Source organism: Eulemur rufifrons, chromosome 30 (genome assembly GCF_041146395.1).
Source record: "Eulemur rufifrons isolate Redbay chromosome 30, OSU_ERuf_1, whole genome shotgun sequence".
NCBI classification, from domain to species: Eukaryota; Metazoa; Chordata; class Mammalia; order Primates; family Lemuridae; genus Eulemur; species Eulemur rufifrons.
The window spans coordinates 101,633,078-101,654,283 of record NC_091012.1 but is presented as its reverse complement, the minus strand read 5'-3'; the positions used below and the strand labels follow the sequence as shown (position 1 = coordinate 101,654,283).

The 21,206-nt window shown below is 50.6% G+C and overlaps 1 protein-coding gene across 1 annotated transcript; it reads right to left on the bottom strand.

Moving 5' to 3' along the window:
- Positions 1 to 4,807: 4,807 nt before the first annotated feature.
- On the bottom strand, positions 4,808 to 13,056 carry FTSJ1 (FtsJ RNA 2'-O-methyltransferase 1). Its single transcript, XM_069463024.1, has 14 exons — positions 12,585 to 13,056; positions 10,941 to 11,148; positions 10,597 to 10,666; positions 10,420 to 10,510; positions 10,014 to 10,092; positions 8,588 to 8,640; positions 8,449 to 8,502; positions 8,260 to 8,362; positions 8,074 to 8,157; positions 7,985 to 7,990; positions 7,383 to 7,480; positions 7,084 to 7,281; positions 6,852 to 6,893; positions 4,808 to 5,325 (listed from the first exon to the last, which is right to left on the bottom strand). Exons 2-13 carry the CDS (start codon positions 11,059 to 11,061, stop codon positions 6,861 to 6,863), a joined length of 990 nt encoding a protein of 329 aa, XP_069319125.1. The 5' UTR covers positions 11,062 to 11,148; positions 12,585 to 13,056; the 3' UTR covers positions 4,808 to 5,325; positions 6,852 to 6,860.
- Between the last annotated feature and the right edge of the window lie 8,150 nt (positions 13,057 to 21,206).

The window sequence follows — 21,206 nt, the reverse complement described above, 5'->3', positions numbered from 1 at the left end:
ACACCTATGTGCAGGCATGCACACCCAATTATCCTTTGAGGCTTTTATCCACCAACCCTGCCTGGCTGGTAATGGCTCCCAGCTCCTGCATCTGGTAGAACTTTCTTGTGAGTCATGGGTTGTGACCCATGATTCATTCCAGCTTTCCCCAGCCCCTGTGTCACCTAGAGAGACTCAGACACTTGCCCCTTCCCTTGGGCTGCCACCAGCCTGAAATTACACCATTACATTTATTCTTCTGAACCAAGGCACCGATGGGTCTAAACCTGCATATGTGTTCTGTGGGAGAACAACCTTATATGAACCAGGTGTGGGTAGAGCGTTAGAGGAAGACTTGAGGCAGTTCTGGAAAGCTTCCCAAGTAATTATTACTCATCTTGCAATGTGGCTGAGAATGTTCCATGGACACAGCTCCCAGAACCTGCAGGAGTGCTGTGGCTCTCAGCCCTGGCTTTTTCTGGGCCACTCACCCCTCCCTCGGCTCCACAGCCCTCTTCAACTAGACAAGAAGGGTGTGCCGAATTTTCCTTCTTCACTTGAGCACCTGGTCCCCTCACACGTGGTCAAGATGAGTCTCCTGAAATCAGCCCTGAACCAGAGAGGCAATGTATTAGTTGCTCGGGCTGCCATAACAAAATACCACAGACTGGGTGGCTTAAACAACAGACATCTATCTATTTTCTCACAGTTCTGGAGGCTGGAAGTCCAAGGACAAGGTGCTGGTAAGGTTGGTTTCTGGTGAGGCATCTTTTCCTGGCTTGTAGACGGCCCCCTTCTTTCTGTGTCCTCACATGGTCTTTCCTCCATGTGTGCATGACGGGAGAGAGAGGGAGCTCGGTGTCTCTTCCTTCTCTTATGTTGACACCAGTCCTGTCAGATTAGGGCCTCACCCTTGTGGCCTCATTTAACCTTAATTACCTCCTTAAAGGCCCTGTTTCCAAATACAGTCACATTGGGGGTTAGGGCTTCAATATATGAATTTACAATTCAGTCCATAGGAGACAATAAATGAAGTGCTACCTTGAGTAGCTGCAGAAGGCCACATCTCCTCCTTCTCCTCAGGTGCATTCCTGAGACATGTCTGTGCAGAAAGCACGTGGAGGGCAGGAGTAACAACAGGCACAACTGCAACCTCTCTTGTAGACATAGAATTCTTTATTGCTTGCAAAGCATTGCACCTTTTCTTTTTTTTTTTTTTTTGACAGAGTCTCGCTCTGTTTCCCGGGCTAGAGTGCCGTGGCGTCAGCCTAGCTCACAGCAACCTCAGACTCCTGGGCTCAAGCGATCCTCCTGCCTCAGCCTCCCGAGTAGCTGGGACTCCAGGCATGTGCCACCACACCCGGCTAATTTTCTTTTCTATATATATTTTTAGCTGTCCAAATCATTTTTTTCTATTTTTAGTAGAGATGGGGTCTTGCTCTTCCTCAGGCTGGTCTCGAACTCCTGCCCTTGAGCGATCCTCCCGCCTCAGCCTCCCAGAGTGCTAGGATTACAGGCGTGAGCAACTGTGCCCGGCCTGCACTTTTTTTTTCTTTTTTGAGACGGAGTATCACTCTGTCACCCCAGCTAGAGTGCAGTGGCATCATCACAGCTCACTGCAAACTCAAACTCCTGGGATCAAGCAATCCTCCTGCTTCAGCCTCTTGAGTAGCTGGGACTACAGGCGTGTGCCACCATGCCTGGCTATTTTTTTCTATTTTTAGTAGAAATGGGAGTCTCACTCTTGCTCAGGCTGGTCTCAAACTCCTGAGCTCTAGTGATCTGCCAGCCTCAGTCTCCCAGAATGCTAGGATTACACACATGAGCCACCTCGCCCAAAGTATTGCACTTTTTAAAAAAAGTTATAATTTAAATATAAAGAGAGTTACAAAAGAGGATATACAGTAATGTTCACCCTTTTAGTGTTCTCTGAGTTTTCACAAATAAAAACATTTGGGTAACCATGCTGCAGCAGCCAGAGGGATCCTCTTACAACCCAAGCCAGGCCATGGCCCTCCTGCACTTAGAGCCCTGCTGTGGCCCCCATCTCTCTCCGAGAAAAAGCCAAAGTCCTCTCCTGGCCCACAAGGCCCTATAGGACCTCTCTGATGTCACCTTCTACCAGCGGCCCCTCGGCCACTCTGCTCCTGCTGCACTGGTCTCCTTGCTGTCCGTCAAATGTGCCAGGCATGCTCTTGCCTCAGGGCCTTTGCACAGGCTTTCCCCTTTGCCTGGATCACTATTCCTCTAGACACACCCCTCCTGGGGTCACACTGGGAAGAATACACTCCTGGGTTCACACTAACTGGTGTATGGACCCTTCCAGGGTCACACAGTCTGGGGTGTGGACCTTCCTGAGCTCACACAGGTGAGGGTGTAGACACTTATCATGTCACTAGATTTGGGAGTGAGGAATCCTGGGGTCATGCTGATTGTGATGTATATACTCCTGGGGTCTCACATTAGGATGGAGACTCTAGGGGGTCACACAGACTGGGATGTGGTCATGCGGTGGGTCACACAGACCCAGCTGTGGATATTCTTTGGGTCACACAGATTGGGGGATGAATGCTCCTTGAGTCACGAAAATTATGGAAGAGACATCCTTGGGTCCCAGAGCCTCAGTGTAGACACTTTTAGACTCACACTGACTGGGTCAGGGACATTGCTGGAGTCAGGGACACTGTCAGGGTCACACCCACTGGCATATAGACATCTCTCAGGCCATGCCGATAGGTGTGGGCACTCCTCTGGTCACACTGACTAGGGAATTGACTCCCCCGTGGTCACAGACCTTGGGGTGTGGAGACTCCTCTGGTCACACAGATGGCGATGTGTCCTCCCTGGGTCACTCAGACTGGAATCTGGACCTACCAGCAGTCATGGGCACTGGAGTTTCACACTTCTGTGGTCATACTGATAGGGGAGTAGATAGTTTCCCAGTCACAGATGGGGGAGTATACCTTCCTGAGGCCATCAAGACTGGGGTGTACGGCCAGGCGCGGTGGCTCACGCCTGTAATCCTAGCACTCTGGGAGGCTGAGGCGGGAGGATCACTCGAGGTCAGGAGTTCGAGACCAGCCTGAGCAAGAGTGAGACCCCGTCTCTACTAAAAAATAGAAACAAATTATCTGGCCAACTAAAAATACATATAGAAAAAATTAGCCGGGCATGGTGGTGCATGCCTGTAGTCCCAGCTACTCGGGAGGCTGAGACAGGAGGATCCCTTGAGCCCAGGAGTTTGAGGTTGCTGTGAGCGAGGCTGACGCCACGGCACTCTAGCCCCGGCAACAGAGCAAGACTCTGTCTCAAAAAAAAAGAAAAAAAGACTGGGGTGTAGACACATCTATGGCCAGAGACTATGGGGTTTGGACAACACCAGGGTCACATAGACTGGGAACTGGACATTACTTCTGTCACAAAAAAACTTGGGTATGGACACTCCTAGGGTCACAGAGATTGGGGAGTGGATGTTCTTGAGGTTGCTGGACTGGGGCAGAACCACTCCCAGAGCACCAGACTGAGCTGTGGACACCCATGGGGTCACCTGGACTAGAGTTTGGACACCCCCATGGTCACACAGTTTGAGGGTGTGCACACTCATGGCACCACCAAGACTGGCTATGGAAACTCCTGTGGTTTCACAGACCAAGGGATTGCCACTGCTGGACTCATAGAGCCTGGGGTCTCAGATTCTTGCATGAGTCAACACTGCTGGATTTGCACTGCAATGGGTGTGGATGCATCTGCAATCACACAGCCTTTTGTGTGGATACTTCTGCCAAACATTCCTGGGGCCACAGAGACTGGGGTATGGACATTCCTGTGGTCACACTGGCTTAGGTGAGAAGACCCCTGAGTTAAATCACTGTGGTGTGGATAGTCTGAGACTCACAGAGTGGGGTTTGGGCATTCCTGGAGTCACATAGATTGGGGTGTGGTTATTCTTGTGGTCAGAGACTGGAGTGTAGACACACCTATGAACACACTCCAGTGTTTAAACACCACTTCTGACTGGGGATTGGACACTGTTTGTCACAGACTTGAGTGTGTACACTCCTGGGGTCACACAGACTAGGGTGTGGCAACTCCTGGGGTCACTGGACTGGGGTATGGATAGTCCTTGGGTCACAGAGAAAGTGAGTTTCTAAAGACATGGAATTAAGCTGCACAAAACAGCTCTGTATAGATGGGGACTTTTTGTCATCTCCTGTTTGCTAGTTGTAGAAATTCAGGACTGCAGTCAATGCAGACTTGCTGACATTTCTTTTCTTTTCTTTTTTTCCCTCGAGACAGAGTCTTGCTCTATGGCCTGGGCTAGAGTACAGTGGCATCATCATAGCTCACTGTAGCCTCCAATTCCTGGGCTTAAGTGATCCTCCTGCCTCAGCCTCCTGAGTAGCTAGGACTGCAGGTGTACACTACCATGCCTGGATAATTTTTTAATATATATATATTTAGAGATGGGGTCTTACTATGCTGCCCAGGCTGGTATTGAACTCGTGGCCTCAAGTGATCTTCCCACCTCAGCTTCCCAAGGTGTTGGGATTCTAGGTGTGAGCCACTGTGCCTGCCCCACTGATACTTCTTTAGGAGAGGGGTTCTTAACCTAAATAATTTGTTCTGGGGAACACTTTGGTATCTGGTTAAATCCATGGACCCCTTCTCAGAATATTTTTAAAAGCACACATGCACGCACACACACAAATACACAGGATTGCAATGGAGCCAATTACGATGAAATGCAGTTATCACCATATATTAAACTGAAACAAAACTGAGATGCAGTAATACATGGGCTATTTTATTAGTACACCAAATTATAAGATCTGCTATCACTCCAAGTGGTGATGAATGTGAACAATATTTCAAGATGCCTGCAATATCTGTAATGTCACATAAAAAGTAACAGGTCTGTATTGGTGGGAAAATTGCAGGTGCTGCTTTTCCTATTGCCATTTGTTGCCAACATTTGCAACTGGGAGTAGGCTACATTGCCAGTATATTAGTGAAAATAAAGATGTAACATTTTCCTCCATCAAGTTTATGGATACCCCTGACTTCTATCCAGGTAAGAACCTCTGCTTTCAGGGGAAACTCTAGATGTAATCAGGACATCCCTGAGGAGGTTTGGAGAAGCAGTAAGACCTCATTCAAGAATTCCCATTGCAGCACAGACAGACTTCTGCAGTGTTTCCTTCCTTGTCTTCGTGCTGGTTGTTGCAGATTCCTACTCAGGGCTTGTTCATTCAGGTCCCGTTGATGAGATATTTGAAAACAAGTTCATCAACCCACGTTCTGGTTTTCCTGACAGTAGGCAGTTTCTGAGTTTTACTGGCATGCCAGCTAACCAAAAGATGAAAGAAAAAAGAAGTTTTAAACAAAAACATGTGTTCCAGTTTTCTCTACTATAATCACTGTTCACTAAGCTGCTAACATTTTTGTGACTTCCCCCCTTTTATCATGAACTGTAACACATAGAAAAATGCATAAAACACATGATGTTCAGCTTAATGAGTAACTGTAAGGTGGTATCTTGTATAATTATAGGATGTCCGTTCTCATTGCTGTGTAGCTCTCCTCTGCAAATATACCATGATTTAATGGAGGTACTACAAATAGTGCTGCTACGAACATTCTAGTACTCATCTCTTAGGAGTGGATCTGGCATACATGCAGCTTTAGTAGACAATGCCTGACAATTTTTGATAGTGGCTACACCATTTTATGCCCCTAGCAGCATGTACAATGGTTCCAACTGTTGCAGTCCTTCCAAATACTTAGTGTTGTCAATCTTTTTAGTTTTAGCTTGCATTTCCCTGGTGAGAACAGCTTTTCATGTGCTTATTGGCCATTCTTATGTTTTTTCTTATGATTTATAGGGCCTTTTTCTTTTCTTTTCTTTTTTTTGGAGACAGAGTCTCACTCTGTTGCCCAGGCTAGAGTGCCGTGGCGTCAGCCTAGCTCACAGCAACCTCAAACTCCTGGGCTCAAGCAATCCTCCTGCCTCAGCCTCCTGAGTAGCTGGGACTACAGGCATGCGCCACCATGCCTGGCTAGTTTTTTCTATATAGATTTTTAGCTGTCCAAATCATTTCTTTCTTTTTTTTAGTAGAGACAGGGTCTCACTCTTGCTCAGGCTGGTCTCAAATTCCTGACCTTGAGCGATCCGCCTTAGCCTCCCAGAGTGTTAGGATTATAAGCGTGAGCCACCGTGCCCAGCCCTATAGGACCTTTTTAATATTAAAGACACTACACATAAGGATTGTAAATATCTTTTCCCACTGTGATTTGCTGTTTCAATTTTTTTGAAGGTGTCTTTTTAAATGGAAGACTTAAGTCTCAATAACATGCTTGGCCGTTGTCGGAAAGGGCCGTTCTCTAACATTTCAGTTTCAGCCCATTCGGCTACACTAAACTGGCCCCCTTGGTGTTTCCTCCCACACCAGGTACAGTTCCACCTTTGGGACTTCGCTGTGTCCTCTACCCAAAATGCTCTCCCCCCAGATAAACGCACGGATTCCCACCTTCAGCGCCTTCAGGTCTTTGCTCAAACATTACTTCAGTGAGGCCATCCATGACAACCCTTTTAAAAAGTGCAAACTGCCATGCCTAGACTTCCTGGTACTCTTGACCCTGCTTTATTTTTTTCTATTTTTCATTCCCTGTATCACTGGGACATATCTAACAGTGTGTATGTGTGGAGAAACTCCTACACTCACGGACTTGTCATGAGTCTAAGACTTTGTCTGTCTCTTCCCCAAACTGGAAGCTCTGAGAGGGCCGAGACACTTGCCTGTTTGCTCCCTGCTCTAGCTCGACCCGAAATCAGTGCCTGGCACACAAACCCTTAGACAAAAAGGCAAACTTACCTTAATGAGTTAAGGTGAACAATTCATTTCATTGTCTTCCATCTACCCAAGGGGGGAAAAAAAAGAGACTCAGATATTTTGCTGAACTTTTCTGTTCATTATGCTTGGTTTTACCCATTGATTTTTAGAGCTATTGGGAGGCAGGGAAGAGAATTTTGGCCCTAGAAACCATGTGGTTTGGGAGGCAAACTGGGAAGGGGTCAAACGTGAGCTCAGAGCCATGTTTCCAGACCTTAGGGGCCAGCAGGGTGTGGGGCTGAGGGGCGGCCAGGGGCTGGGGCAAGGTGTCCACTCCACGGATGGGGCAGTCCTGGGGGTAGATCTCCTTGGCCAGTTGCCCCCTCTTCTCCAACGTGCAAGCCTCCCGGTATGGTGGCGAGATGGGGAGCTGTGTGGGCGGGGTATACTTGTACTCTGAGCTGTCCTCTAGCTGCAGGGACACAAGAGGTGAGAGGTGAGGAGTTGGCAAGGACCCGGGAACCCAGGACAGCCTCCCTGCACCCCCCACCTAACTGTTGGTCGGGCACTCACATCCAGTGGGTAACTTTGGTCCGAATCATAGGAGCTCAGGTCCCCACAGGTCACAAAAGGCACAATGATGCGGGCGGGACCATCTAGCTGATTGAAATCTGAGTTTTAGAAAAAGGGCAAAATAAGACTGAGGACAAGGCTGAGACGCCTGGGGCCAGTCACGACGCAGGCTGCAGCAAGGTGCCAAGCCCTCCCCACAGATCCACCAGCTAGTCTCTCATGCCTCCGCCAGAAATCTGTCATTTGGTTCTGATCACCTCCTCAGGGAGGCCCTGCATAATGACCCCTTCTAAACCCCCCTGTTCTGACATTCCATTCCGTGTTGCCTCCCTCAAATGTGTCTCCGGAAGGGCAGGTTCTTCACCTCTCCATCAATTCCTACTAGGGGCGAGGCTAAGAACCCTCTCAGGGGCAGAAGTTCCACACAGGGTAAAGTTTCCACTGGGGGCAGGACTGACAGTCTTCCCAGTGCAGAATTTCCTTAGGCAGGTGGAGTGTCCACCGGGGCAAGGCTCAGAACCCTCCTGGGACAAAATATCCATGAGGAGATGGATTTCCACCAGAGGGTGGGGTGGAGGATCCTCTTGGGAAAGAATTCTCACCAGGGGCTGAGGGTGCCGGCCCTCTCGGGACATAATTGTACAAGGGGAGCAGAGTTTCCCCAGGGACGGGCCCATGCTCTAGCTCTCACCGTACGAGTGGTCCAGCAGGGGTTTGGTCAGGTCCGCCGTGAAGCCCTCAGGAGGGTCATAACCCCGACAGACAGCGAAGGCCTCTGTGGGAGGAATCTGGAGTGAGGGGTGACTACCACTTCCACCCGCTGCAGGCTGTGTCCCCGAGATGCCCCTCTGCCTGCCTGGCCTCTCCACCCACTGACCGATGCTGGAGTTCCGGCTGCTCCTGGGCTTGGCGCAGAGCACGCTGGGGAAGAAGACACGCAGCTGGCTGTAGAGGAGTGTCACATCCCGGCCTCGGAATATCTGCAGGGTAGGGAGGTAAAGATGAAGGGGTGAGGGCGGCTCTCAGGGACTTCTCTCTACATGCCACCAGGTCCCACAAGGCTTACCTTGGCCACAAAACAGCCCCCTGGCTTCAAGACATGTGTAGCAATGTTCAGAGCCTGTGGGCAGGACGGATGGCTAAGGCTGAGGTGGGGACAGCCAAGAGGGGGCCAGGGTAGGTCAGGGGAGGCCAGGGTTACTCACAGCTAGGAGGAGCTGGGCCTGCATATACTCATCGACGTCATGGAGGCCAGTTACTGTGACAAGAGGAACAGCGTTACGAGGTCCCGTCTAATTCTACGCATCTTATTGTACCAGAGAGATGAGAAGCTTACAAACATTTCCCAGGCTCTGTTACTGCTAAGTTTCTGGATGCAAATCATTCTCTGCCATCTGGATGCACATTGTGAGCTCCTAATCCTTAGGAACTCATTTTAATTCTCAAAACCACCACATGCACAAGCATCATTATCATTCCCACCTCCAGCCCAGACTGCTCCTCTGAACTCCAGGTTCACAGATCACACTCCGTATCTTCAACACACCCAAACCCAACTCCTGACCTTCCTTCCCAACCCTGCTCCTCCCACGAGCTTCCCCATCTCATCTGATGCTTCTAGTTGTTCAGGCCCCAAACCTTAGTTACCTTTGACGCTGCTGCCCCATGTCCTCTCCTCATACCCACATTCAAGCCACTAGCAAATCTACTTTCAAAAGATGTCCTGACCTGACCCTCTTCTCCTCTCCGCTATTGCTTCCATTGTCACCTCCTTGCCCCTCACACAGCTCACAGCAACTTGAGGGGTCCGGGCACAGCCCGAGCCGGGCACAGTCCCCCTGTGTTCACATGGTTTTCTCTGAACTCCCATCTCAGTGAAAAAGCTAACATCCTCACCATGACCCACGAGGACCTATAGGCCCTGTCCCCTGTGGCCTCTCTGACCTCACCTGCCACTCTCTCCCTCACTCTGCTCCAACCACTGATCTCCTCACTGCTCCTCACACATACCAAGCACCCTCCTTCACATGGGCTGGAACTTCGCCTGGATCACTCTTCCTCCACACATACCCATGACTTACTCCCTCACCTCCTGCAGGTCTCTGCTGCCAAGTCAGTAAGGCCTTCCTCATCCACTGTATTTAAAATCCCAACAGGTATCCCCCCCTCCGGCCCTGCTCACTGATTTCCCTCTGGTACCTAGCGCCTTTTAACATGCCATTGGCTCAGTCGTCTATTTTCTTTTCCATTTGCTCCCACCAGAACATCAGCTCCATGAGGTCAGACATTGGCGGAATTTTATTCACAGATGTTTTCCCAACACAACAGGTGCTCAGTAAATGTGTGTTGAATGGCTGGCTGAAGCGATGAATAAACACTACCGTGGAAATGGACGTTTGCAGAGAGATGAGAAGAGGTAAGGGCGAACAACAGACACCAAACTCAAAGGGTGGGATATGTGGAGGAGGAAGACAGAGGTGGGGAGAAGCTGACAGATGTGGAGAAGGCTGGGAGTGGAGGGAAGAGGACGGAGTAACTGAAGAGGCAGAAGAAGTCAACCGAGGTGGGAGATACAGAGAAGGACACACACAGGGGCCCACGCCTGGCCTCCCACCCCCTGCGGCTGTTTACCATCAGGAGCCCCGTCGCACACTACTAGATCCGCAGGGCAGCCCTCAAAGTGCTGGATGATCTCCTTGGCAGTGGACAACTATGGAGAGAGGGAGGATGAGTGGCCCCAGGGCCTCCCACTGCTGTCCTTGAACCCCACCTGCCCAAGGCCTTGGCCCACAGCCCCTGGGTCAGCCAAATTCTCAGACTTTGCCTGTCTAAGACCTGGCTCCAACTCCAGGGACCCAGTGCCATCATTTTTTGCTGCCTCTCTGCGATGAAGACCTGTTGGCTCTGTTTCTCTGCTGTTACTCTCTGTCTTTCTCAGTCTCTGTTTCTATCACTCTGTCTCCCTTCTACTTTCTATAGCTCCCAGGTGGGGGCCTTCACCCAGGATATACCCCAACTCCCTCAGCCATGCTCTCACCTGGGTGATATCTCCCTGGATCTGTAACACACCTGGTAGTGGAGCCATAGCCTGCAGGTCCACAGCCACCACGTGGCCAGACCCCTGGCCCCTGTGGACAACATGGCCCATGTCAGCCCATTTTCACTCCTGGGCCCCTGCCCTCCTGGACCTCCTATCGGGGACCCCCACACTTACCCAATCTTCTGGCTTAGCACCTGGCTCCAGCTGCCCGGGGCTGCACAGAGGTCAACTGCCCGTGTCACACCTGGGCATACACAGCAAAAGTATACTGGTCAGCTGCACCTACTTCACCAACCTGGGGACCCTGCAAAGTTCATCCCTTTCCTCTGGGGAGCACCCACATCTCTCCACTGCCCAGGTACCCAACTCCTCTCGGGTATTCTGCCCATCTTTCTGCCCCAGAGGCCCATCTGAGTCAGCCCACCTACCGCAGGAAGCTCTGCAGACCCAGTCCACTTGTCTGTCTCCTGTGCCCACCCCCCACCAACTTCCCAGTGACTCGTCTGCCATTTAGGGACCTTGGAAGAGCTGGAATTCTTCATCAAGTTGTAGCAGCTTGAAGGCGCTGCGGGCACGCCAGCCATTCTCCTTGGCCAGGCGGTAGTAGACATCCCGCTTGTCCTTCGACGTCCGTCCCATCTCACACACAGTTTGTCCAAGGATCTCCCGACAGTCAGCTGACGCTGCCCAGTATCAGTAACCAGCTGAATGGGCTACCACCTACTTCTGCAGGGTGGAGAGAACCACACAAACCAAACTGAGTTCATCTGACCCATGTGACAGTTTACTCAGCAAATGAGCCAACTGAAGCCCTGGCACTGACCCCACTGACTTTATAGGGCCCAAAGGACCCTATCACTGAGCTCTCAGGCTCCATCGCTCATTACACAGACCCCAATTCCTCCTGTACCTCAGTTTCCACTAAAGACCCCACAAATCCAACACTTATCCCATAGATCAGTGACCCTGTGCACTTCCCATCACTGTCAATCCCATTCCACACATTAAACCCTGTAACTCCCACTATCAACCCTTCCCTGCCCACCTCATCCCTATTTACATCTCAGTGACGTCTCCCCAGTTGTCCCCATTGCCCCTAGATTCATATAGCTCTACTAGTCCCCAACTAATCCCTTCTCATCCCCATTATCCTAATACTACCTCATTGTACTTCCCACCCCCTTGATCTCTCTCTGTCTACCCCATTCCCCATTAATCCCTCAAATGATCAGGCCCCCAGTAATTCCTTTATTATTATTAATATATCTTTATCGGCCCCTGTTAATGCCTGGAGGATCATGTCCTATTAGCTCCCCATAAACACTCAATTACTGATTTATCAGCCCCCATTAACTCAGCCCTCCAACTGATCCCTCACAGACCACTCCACTGCCCTGTAACCCCTTCAGTAACACACACTCCTGTTACTCCCTGATGATCACACATCAATTCCCCGTTCTCCCCTCACTGCCCAACTGTGCCCCCCACTGATAGATCACTGGATGATCACACCCCCAACAGCTTACTAGTACCCTTTCTTTGCTCACTCTGTCCCCATTAATTCCCAGATGGTCATGCCACCATAGCCCACATTAACTCTTTGACTACAATATCCATCAGCTTCTTATTATCTCTTCTTTCACCACCACCCCCACTAGTCCCTTGATCGACCTCCATTCTTTTCTATTATTTCCTTGATAGCCTTGCTACTATCCTTTCAATTACCATGCCCCCATTGTTCTCCATTAACCCATTGAGTGTTATAACTCCATCAATCCCTTGGGCATCACACCTCCATCCACCTCCCATTATATTCTAGATGCCCACTCTACCACCTCCTCAGCTAATCAATGAACATATCCCAACAGCCCCACATCGACTAAAACACTCTTATTAGCCCCACTGATTACCCAGTAACACTCCACTTGACCCCTGTTACTCTTGCATGGTCCACCCAACTTCCCATTAACAACAGCCCTCTGAGCACAGCCCCGTCCCTCCTCATCAACACCTCAAAACCGTGGCTCCATCGGGATCACCAGATCCTTCTCAAGGAGGCTCCGCGGATATCCGGACAGCTGCGACCCCATGCCTGCCCACCGAGCCCACCCCGCATACTAGTCCCCTTCCGCTGACAAACCTTGGGTCTGGAGCCCACCCACCCGGTGCCAGGCGCCTGGATTATGAAGCTGCAGCGCTGAGGACGGACCACCTTCCTTCCCCCGCCGGTGGGACAGTGCAGGCGTGCCTCACGGTCTCAGTCTGTATCCACGTCCTCTGCGCTCCAGGGCCTACCTCAGTTTTCAGAATGGGGAGAAGCCGGAGGAAGGAGGGTGGTCCGCTAGCAGCCCGAGCCTCGGCAGGAGCCCAAACACATGAAAAGTCGTAGGGCTTCAGTTTGTGTTCGTGGTTGACCCGAACGCCTGTCATACACGCCTAAGGGTTACTGCTGCACCGCAAGCTTGGCATTCTGCAACGCTGAGGCTCCGGCGAGGCCCAGACCTGATGGGAACGTACCACGTGTGTCCCGTCATTTTGTGTCGACGTATCCGGGTCATGAGACCTGCCGTTCCCAACATGCAACGGGCACGACCAAAGCGACGAAACTCACGCGCTGCGTGGCTGAAACGTCGCGGCGCACAAGAAGGGCTTCTTTGTTCTTTTGTTTCAAGGCCATGACCGATTTACTCCCCGCCCCTCCCTTCTCGGACCATGATGGTCGCTGAGCCTGTGGACTACATTTCCCAAGATGCCAAAAGCACGAAGGCACCTATTCATTTCACTTGTGCCGTCAAGCGAAATTACCGCTGGTGGCGTAAACGTGAGAGTAAGGCAAGTGCCTCGATCAAGTGCGCGAGCGCGGATGCTGCTCTGCTGCGACGCCGAATCCCGCTTCCGCTAATGGATGGCGCTGCCGGAGTTTTACCATCTCAGAATCTCAGTTTCCCCATGGGGAAAATGGGGATAATCAATAGTGCAGACTTCACAGCATTCCTGGGAGGATTAAATAGGTGTAGCTTAGCACACCATCTGGCTTTTTCTAATTCTGTTTTTTCTTCAGATTTTTAATTCCGACCCACATATGTAAAAGACTATACACCCCGACCCCAGTGGACAAACGTAAATATAGCAAGGGAATCATTTTTCGTAGCGTTTACCGTGTGCTAGGCACTAAGTGCTCTCAGTGGTGTGCTGGTCAATGGTTAATTGACTTTTTTGGGGCGGGGGAGTGGAGTCTTCGTTTCTAACATTTCCTCTCTCCTCCCCCTCCTCTCCCCTCTCCACCCCTCTCCTGCCCCCTCCTGTCCCCTCCCCTTCCCTCTCCCCTTCCTTCTCCTCTCCCTTCCCCTCCCCTCTCCTCCTCCCCTCCAGGCTGAAGTGCACCGCAGGATCATAGCTTACTGCCGCCTCCAGCTTCTGGGCTCAAATGATCCTCCCGCCTCAACCTCCCAAGTAGCTGGCAATTTCCACGGTTTACATACTGTCATCTGTTCAGATTTCAAGTTATCTATATGTAGTCACTGAACAGGGAGTTCAAAAGAGATGCAGTGTACACCATTATATGTTCTTTCAACAATACAGATAAAATAGGGGTAAATGACCTCAAGAACATAGAAAATAGTGAAATGCAGTAAAATAGGAAGTGATGAATTTTGAGTATTTATTACCTTTAATGTCTGATTTATTTAATTGTAAGTTTATATCATTTTATTTTTAACAACAACTATTTAACCACCAGTCCACAACATTTCTGAAAGTTGAACAAGCAGCTCCTTCAAACCTGTACAGTTGGCTCCAGCACATCTTTTCCTCTGTTCATTCATAATCCTGACAACATCCATACGAGTATTAGCTGGGCATGGTGGTGCACCGCCTGTAGTCTCAGCTACTCCAGAGGCTGAGGCAGGAGGATTGCTTGATCCCAAGAGTTCGAACCCAGCCTGGGCAACATGGAGAGATCCAGCTCTTCAAAAAAAAATCCTTATGAGGTGGTTACTGTAATTATCCCCAGTTTACATCTGAGGAAATTGAAACAAGGGAGTATATATATTACTATATTAAGTTTATAAACATGTCAGGCTGCAGTGGCTCACTGTAATCCCAACATTTTGGGAGGCCAAGGTGGGAGGACTGCTTGAGGCCATGAGTTCAAGACCAGCCTGGGCAACATTGTAAGACCCTGTCTCTACAAAATATAAAAAAAAAAAATTAGCCGGCTGTGGTGGAGTCCACCTGTAGTCCAGCTATGCCTATGGCTGAGGCGGGAGGATCACCTGAGCCCTGGCATTCAAGGTTGCAGTGAGCTATGATCATGCCACTGCACTCCAGCCTGGGTGACAGAGTGAGACCTTGTCTCTAAGGAAAAAAAAACTATTTAAACATATATGCCATTTAACAATATATAGAAATAGTGATGTATATTTACTAGTACATAAATTACATAGTAAACACATGTAATAAACAGAAATTATATATTAATACAATGGTATATATTTTATGTATTTAGTATAGTGTATATATAAAAATCTATGTATCATCTTATACATATGACATATAATGTATATGCTAATAGAAATACTCTATTATGTCTATACATTTACTTACTAAGTAATTGTGGTAAGCAGATACTATTAAATATATAAATATGTGACATGTCAGGTGGTGACAAAAGCTATGAAGAAAGGTATGGAGAATAACAGAGTCAGGGAAGCCTTCTCTGAGGAGGTGACATTTGAGCTGAGACCTGAAGGGGAGCACACCCTAGGAATATTTGGAGGAAGAGCATTCCAGGCAGAGGGGACCCTGAAATGGGAACCAGCTTGGTGGATATTCAAAGAATTGAATGTTTGATTCCTCATTCCTTAGCACGGGAGCTTCATCGGGTGGGGGTTCCTCTTCTGTCACGTTCACTGCTGCCTCCCATGGCCTAGAACAGGGCCGGTATACAGCTGATGTTTAATAAATGTTTCTTGCCTTTACCCTTTTGTTGCTTTGTTCCTTCATTCTTTCTTCTGTGGTGCACCCTGCGCTTTTGTGGAGCTCTGGGTGGAGGCATAGACAGAGACACAGAGCCTCCTGAAGGAGTCCCTGAGAGCTTCCTCAGCGGAGCTCCAGGGCTTTGTGGGGGCTGTGGGACTGTGGCTCCCCTGCAGAGCTGAGCGAGTGTGAGAAAGGAAGGGTTCAAGCCACTGGGCTGCTGTTCCACAAGAGAGGAGAGGGTGCCAGGCATTGGGGGCCCATGTTCACCCTGGGACGCTTCCCGCGTCCTGTTTTCTTGCCGCTCACAAAGAGGATGTTTAATTTTCAGCAAAGAAACTTGTTTCCTCCAGCAGGGCCGGGGTCTTAGGGGACAGAAGCCAGGCTCTGAACTCCCCAGGCTCTTCCCGAAGTAGGGTGTCGGCCTGCGGCTCCCACCCGGCACCCCACCGAGTGTAAAGGTGTCCTCCCCTCAGCCTCCTGAAGAGGTCAAGGAGGGGGGAGCTGCCAGGCCAGCTCTTTCCTGGAGGGGCATCTTAACAGTGTGGGGGAATGAGGGAGGTGGGCCAGGGGCACCAGACTAGAGCTTTGCTGCCCAGGGGCTGCTTTGAAGGACGGAAGTGACTAGAAAGAGAATTACTCTGTGGGGAGTCTGCATGAAAGGACAGATTAGAATCCTAAACGCACAGACTGAGAATAATTCATTAATTCCATCCACACATATGTATTGAGCAATTACTACCTGTCAGGCATTGTTTTAAGTGCCTTGCCTGTGTTAATTCATTCAGTCTTCCCAATAGCACTGTGAGTTAGGCATCATCATGCCCTTGAAGAAGCTGAGACACAGTGAGGGTTAGGAACTTGCTCCTGGCCACACAGCTAATAAGTGGCAGAGCTGAGAAAGCTTTTGCTGTTAACCGCTCCCTTTCCTGAAGGCTACCAAGCAGTGACCTGTTTCAATGAAAATCAGGAGTCCCCTTTAGAAGAACTGACCAGAACCCCAAATTATTTTGAATAGACTGGATAAGAATCTCACATGTCACACAGGAGTCTGCTTTACTGAACCAACAAAAACCTTAAATGTCCCCGAGAAGGGGCCCTACTTTGTTGAACTAACAAAGCGTTCTTATCCCCGGCATGGCCTCAAGGCCTCGGTCGTGCTTACAGACATCTGTTCGGTCTAAAGCAGGTTGCCCTTGTGCAGCCAGCCCCTGCTTTGCCCTTGTTTTTCCTTCTACCAGCATATGGTGAACACCTGCTATTTGCAGTGCCCTGAAACTTAGCAGAGCTCTGGGGTGTAGAGCTGGGTGGAGGTTCATCCCTCCCCTAGGAGACTTCCCTTGGCAGACATAAAAATGATAATGATAATAATATGACACCTGATAAGTGACATTCATTGAGTACCTGCTGTGTGCCTGGTAGCCCTGTGCTGGGCAATGTTAGAGAGCTGGGGAAGACTCTAGGAGGGGAGTGACCAGAGCAGGAGGCTGCGGCGGGGAGGTGGTAAATGGATGGGGGGGGCATCTATTTTTTTGTCCAAGGTACACTAGTTCTTTGGACAGGACACTTCGGACTTTTCTTTTTATTTATTTATTTTTTTGAGACAGAGTCTCACTCTGTTGCCCAGGCTAGAGTGCCGTCCCGTCAGCCTAGCTCACAGCAATCTGACTCCTGGGCTTAAGCAATCCTCCTGCCTCAGCTTCCCGAGTAGCTGGGACTACAGGCATGCGCCACCATGCCCAGCTAATTTTTTTCTATATATATAATTTTAGCTGTCCAGATCATTTCTTTCTATTTTTAGTAGAGACGGGGTCTCGGTCTTGCTCAGGCTGGCCTCGAACTCCTGAGCTCAAACGATCTGCCCACCTCAGCCTCCCAGAGTGCTAGGATTACAGGCATGAGCCACCGTGCCCGGCCCAGACTTTTCTTGAAATACAGATACCTGCCTTGCCCCATCTCCCACCCCCTTTAACTACCTGGGCCAAGGCCTCTGCTAACAGGTGTCTCTTTCCCTGGCCAGCACGTAGCACACATGTGTAATGTCTGTGGCTGGGGGAGGGGAATCAGAGGAGAGAGAGTCAGAGTAGATAGACCTGGAGGGGAGTACTGGGCAGGTGTGTGTGTGTGAATAGCCTGAGTGTATCTCATCTGCCTGTACAGGTTCTCAGCCATAACCACCTGTATGTGAGCTGCACGTGTGTCTTCCTAAATAACTTGCCTGATTGTGTCTTCTGTCTATGTCTACCCGTTCAACTCATGTGTTTCTTTCTTTCTTTCTTTTTTTTTTTTTTCCCGAGACAGTGTCTAGCTCTGTCACCTGGGCTTAAGTGTAGTGGCATCATCATAGCTCACTGCAACCTCAAACTCCTGGGCTCAAGCGATCCATCCTCCTGCCTTAGCCTCCCGAGTAGTTGGGACTACAGACACATGCCACCACGCCCGGCTAGTTTTTCTATTTTTTGTAGAGACGGGGTCTTGTTCTTGCTCAGGCTGGTCTTGAACTCCTGGCTTCAAGTGATCCTAGCCTGCCCCAGCCTCCCAAAGTGCTAGGATTACAGGCGTGAGCTACCGTTCCCGCCCATGTGTTTCCTTTTTGGTGACCCTGTGCGTTGGTACCATCTGCCTGTACAATTCATTTATATGGGGTTGTGTGTGTGCTGCTTGGGTGTTTGTCTCCTTTGTAATGCTTGTGGGTGATGAGTGTATTTGAGGATTTGTCCCTCCTGTGTGTGTATTGCCTATGTGTATGGGTCTGTCTTCTCCCTTCTCGGTGTGTCTCTCCTAGGTGAGAGGCTGCTGGTGTGTGTGCCCTAGGGGTATTTCTTTTGTTGCCACTGTATGTGTACTCTCTGGTTCCCCTGTTTCTTCCTCAGGCAGCTTTGGGTATATTTTCTGGATTTCCTCTTTGCAACGATAGCGAGTGTACTCTCTGTATCCCTGCACTTCCTGTTTGTGCACCTGTATATGTTTTCCCTGTTTCTTTCCAGACGTGACTTGTGAATAGCTGTGTGTGTACACGGCTCTATGCAGCCATCTGCTCGAATGCAGTTGTGCGTGTGTGTGTGTGTGTGTGTGTGTGGCTGTAGCTTCTCTGTTTGTAGAATCACGTCTGCCTGTGAGTGCCCCTCTCTCTCTGTGATCAGAGCTGCATGTGGTTACATGTGGCCACAAGTGCACACACTAGTTCACATGCACAGAAGTATCATTTTAGGTCTTGAATCTGGAAGTTTGCCTCTGGGGCCATCTGAATGTGGAATCGTGTGTGTGTGTGTGTGTGTGTGTGTGTGTGTGGTGGGGGTGGGGCAGTGGGTGGGGGGAGATATAGAGCCTGTGCACGATGTTGTTGGCTGCGGGTGGCTGCGAGTGGCTGCGAGTCTATGTGTGTGACTTGCCTGTTGGTCATCTTTGGCGTGGCTGTGGGTCTGTGAGTGACGACGTCTGGGAGTCTGTAGTGTCTGTGAATCTATATGTGCCTATGTCCGGGCCGGTCTGTGCTTTTTGTATGCGGCTCTGGGTCTGTAGTTGATGATACCTGTAAGACTAGCAACCCTGCGTGGCTGTGAGTGCCCATGAGTCTGGGCTGTCCGTGTGCGAGTCTATGTGTGTCATGTCCATCAGCCTGTATTCTCCGTGTGTGGCTGTGAGTGTGTGTGCCCATTGGGCTGTACTCGTTTGCACCTCTGTGGGTGATGGTGAGTCTGCCCTCATCTCTGAGCCCCTGAACGGGGCAGTGATGGGGCCTGCTGTGTAGCTGTGATCCCCAGAGTGTGCAGGAGTCTCTCTCCTGCTGTGGGGAAGTAAACACCCCATCCGTCGCCCTCTTCCAACTTCGGGTGTGGTGGGGGCATCTAGGCTAGCTTTGAAGCCTCAGCCAGCTCCTGGCCTTTCCGGGAATTCTGTGCTCCCTATAGGGGGTGGGCAGGCAGGCGAGGGGCCTGGACAGAGGCTTCTTGTCCACTTGGGCATCAAGCAGCCCAGTTGAGCTGCGCTAAGACCCCAAGTCCACCCTGCCTGACTCCCCATAGGGGACACATGCCTTGCCTGGGACATACATTCCTGTCACACGCCTGCATGGCAGTGAACAGACAGACCCCCATATAAGACAGACAGACATTGGGGCTCCTGAGTTAGAGCTTGGACAGGCCCCACCCCATGCCCAGGCTGGGGTCCAAGACTCCGGGGCATGCCCAATGTGCAGACTGTGTGTGTCCACACTCCTCACCCAACCACAAATGCCCTCTCTGCCTCCCTCTGGAGGCCTCCAAGATCTAGGGTCCTCTCCCGACTAGGCTGTCTGTCTGTGGTCTGCCCATAAGGCCTATAATGGCCTGGCTGTGTCTAGCCCTGCACCAGTCCCACTGCTGTCCCTAGGCCTTTCCATCCACCCTGTCTGGCTCCCTGCCTGTTTCTTCTGTCCCTCTGTGTGTCTCTCTGCCTCAACCTCTCCCTCTGTTCCTTTGCCTCTCTGGGTGTGTGTGTTTGGTCCCAACCTGTTTGGGGATGTCTGGCTGTGTCCACCTGTCTATCTGCCAGCCTGTGTCTCCTGTCTATTGCTGGACCTGACTGCCTGTTGCCTTCCTCCAGGTGCCTGCATGAGCCTGTCCCTACCCACCTGCCTGTTTCTGAGTCTGTCCGTATGTCTCTCCCCGTGACCACCCCTCTGCCTGTCTACCATGCTCCCCTTGCCCCCCACCCCCTCCTGTCTTTCTGTCCCTGTGGGGTTGTTTCTCCTGCCTGCCTGTTTCTATTTGTGACTTTGTTTCTCCTCCTCTCCCTCCTCCTCCTTCTCTGTGCACCCCTTCCCGCCATCCATCTCTTCCTGCTGTCTGTCTGATCGCTGACTCTGTTCCCTCTGTGTGCCTGACCCTCTCTCTAGGTATGGATCTACTGCCTTAGTCTTCTTTCAGTCCATCTCCCGCACCACCAAGACGCCCACAGACCTCGGTCTCCCCGCAGGCTAGTCCTGATGGGGGCACCCCTCCCCCCACTCCTTCCCCCGCCTAGGGCCAAAAGGAGGGAAAAGAAATTAAAATGTACATTTCTGGCCGGATGCGGCTCACTGCCTGTAATCCTAGCACTCTGGAAGGCAGAGGCCGGCGGATTGTTTGAGCTCAGGAGTTTGAGACCAGCCTGAGCAAGAGCGAGACCCCGTCTCTACTAAAAATAGAAAGGAATTATATGGACAACTAAAAATATATATATAGAAAAAATTAGCCGGGCATGGTGGCGCATGCCTGTAGTCCCAGCTCCTCGGGAGGCTGAGGCAGGAGGATCGCTTGAGCAGGAGTTTGAGGTTGCTGTGAGCTAGGCTGACGCCACAGCACTCTAGCCCCGGCAACGGAGTGAGACTCTGTCTCAAAGGAAAAAAAAAAAAAGATTAAAAAAAGAAAAAAATAAAATGTACATTTCTTCCCTGGGGAAAAAAAAAATCCCCCCACCCTATTCAATTCCCCACTAGTGCTAAAAATGGGTTCCCTGAGCCCCCTCCTGGGACCCCAACTCATATCTTGGGGCCTCCGGAGGGGAGGGGCACCTGCCCCAGCTAATCTCCTCCCCTACTGCTCCCTCTTCCCAGCTACTCCTTCCCCCCCAGCTATCCCCATACTTAGCTATCTCTCCACTCCGGCTAGTTACTCCTCAGTTACTTTCCCCTCCACATGCTCCCCTTCCCCAGGTATGCCCTCCCTGGCTGCTCCCCTCCTTGCTTGCTTTGCTTCCCGATTGGCTGCCCAGCCGCTGGCTGTGGGAATCCCTGCGCCCTAGTCTGAGTTGCTACAGCTTCTGGAGCTGAGAGGAGCAAGGAGGTG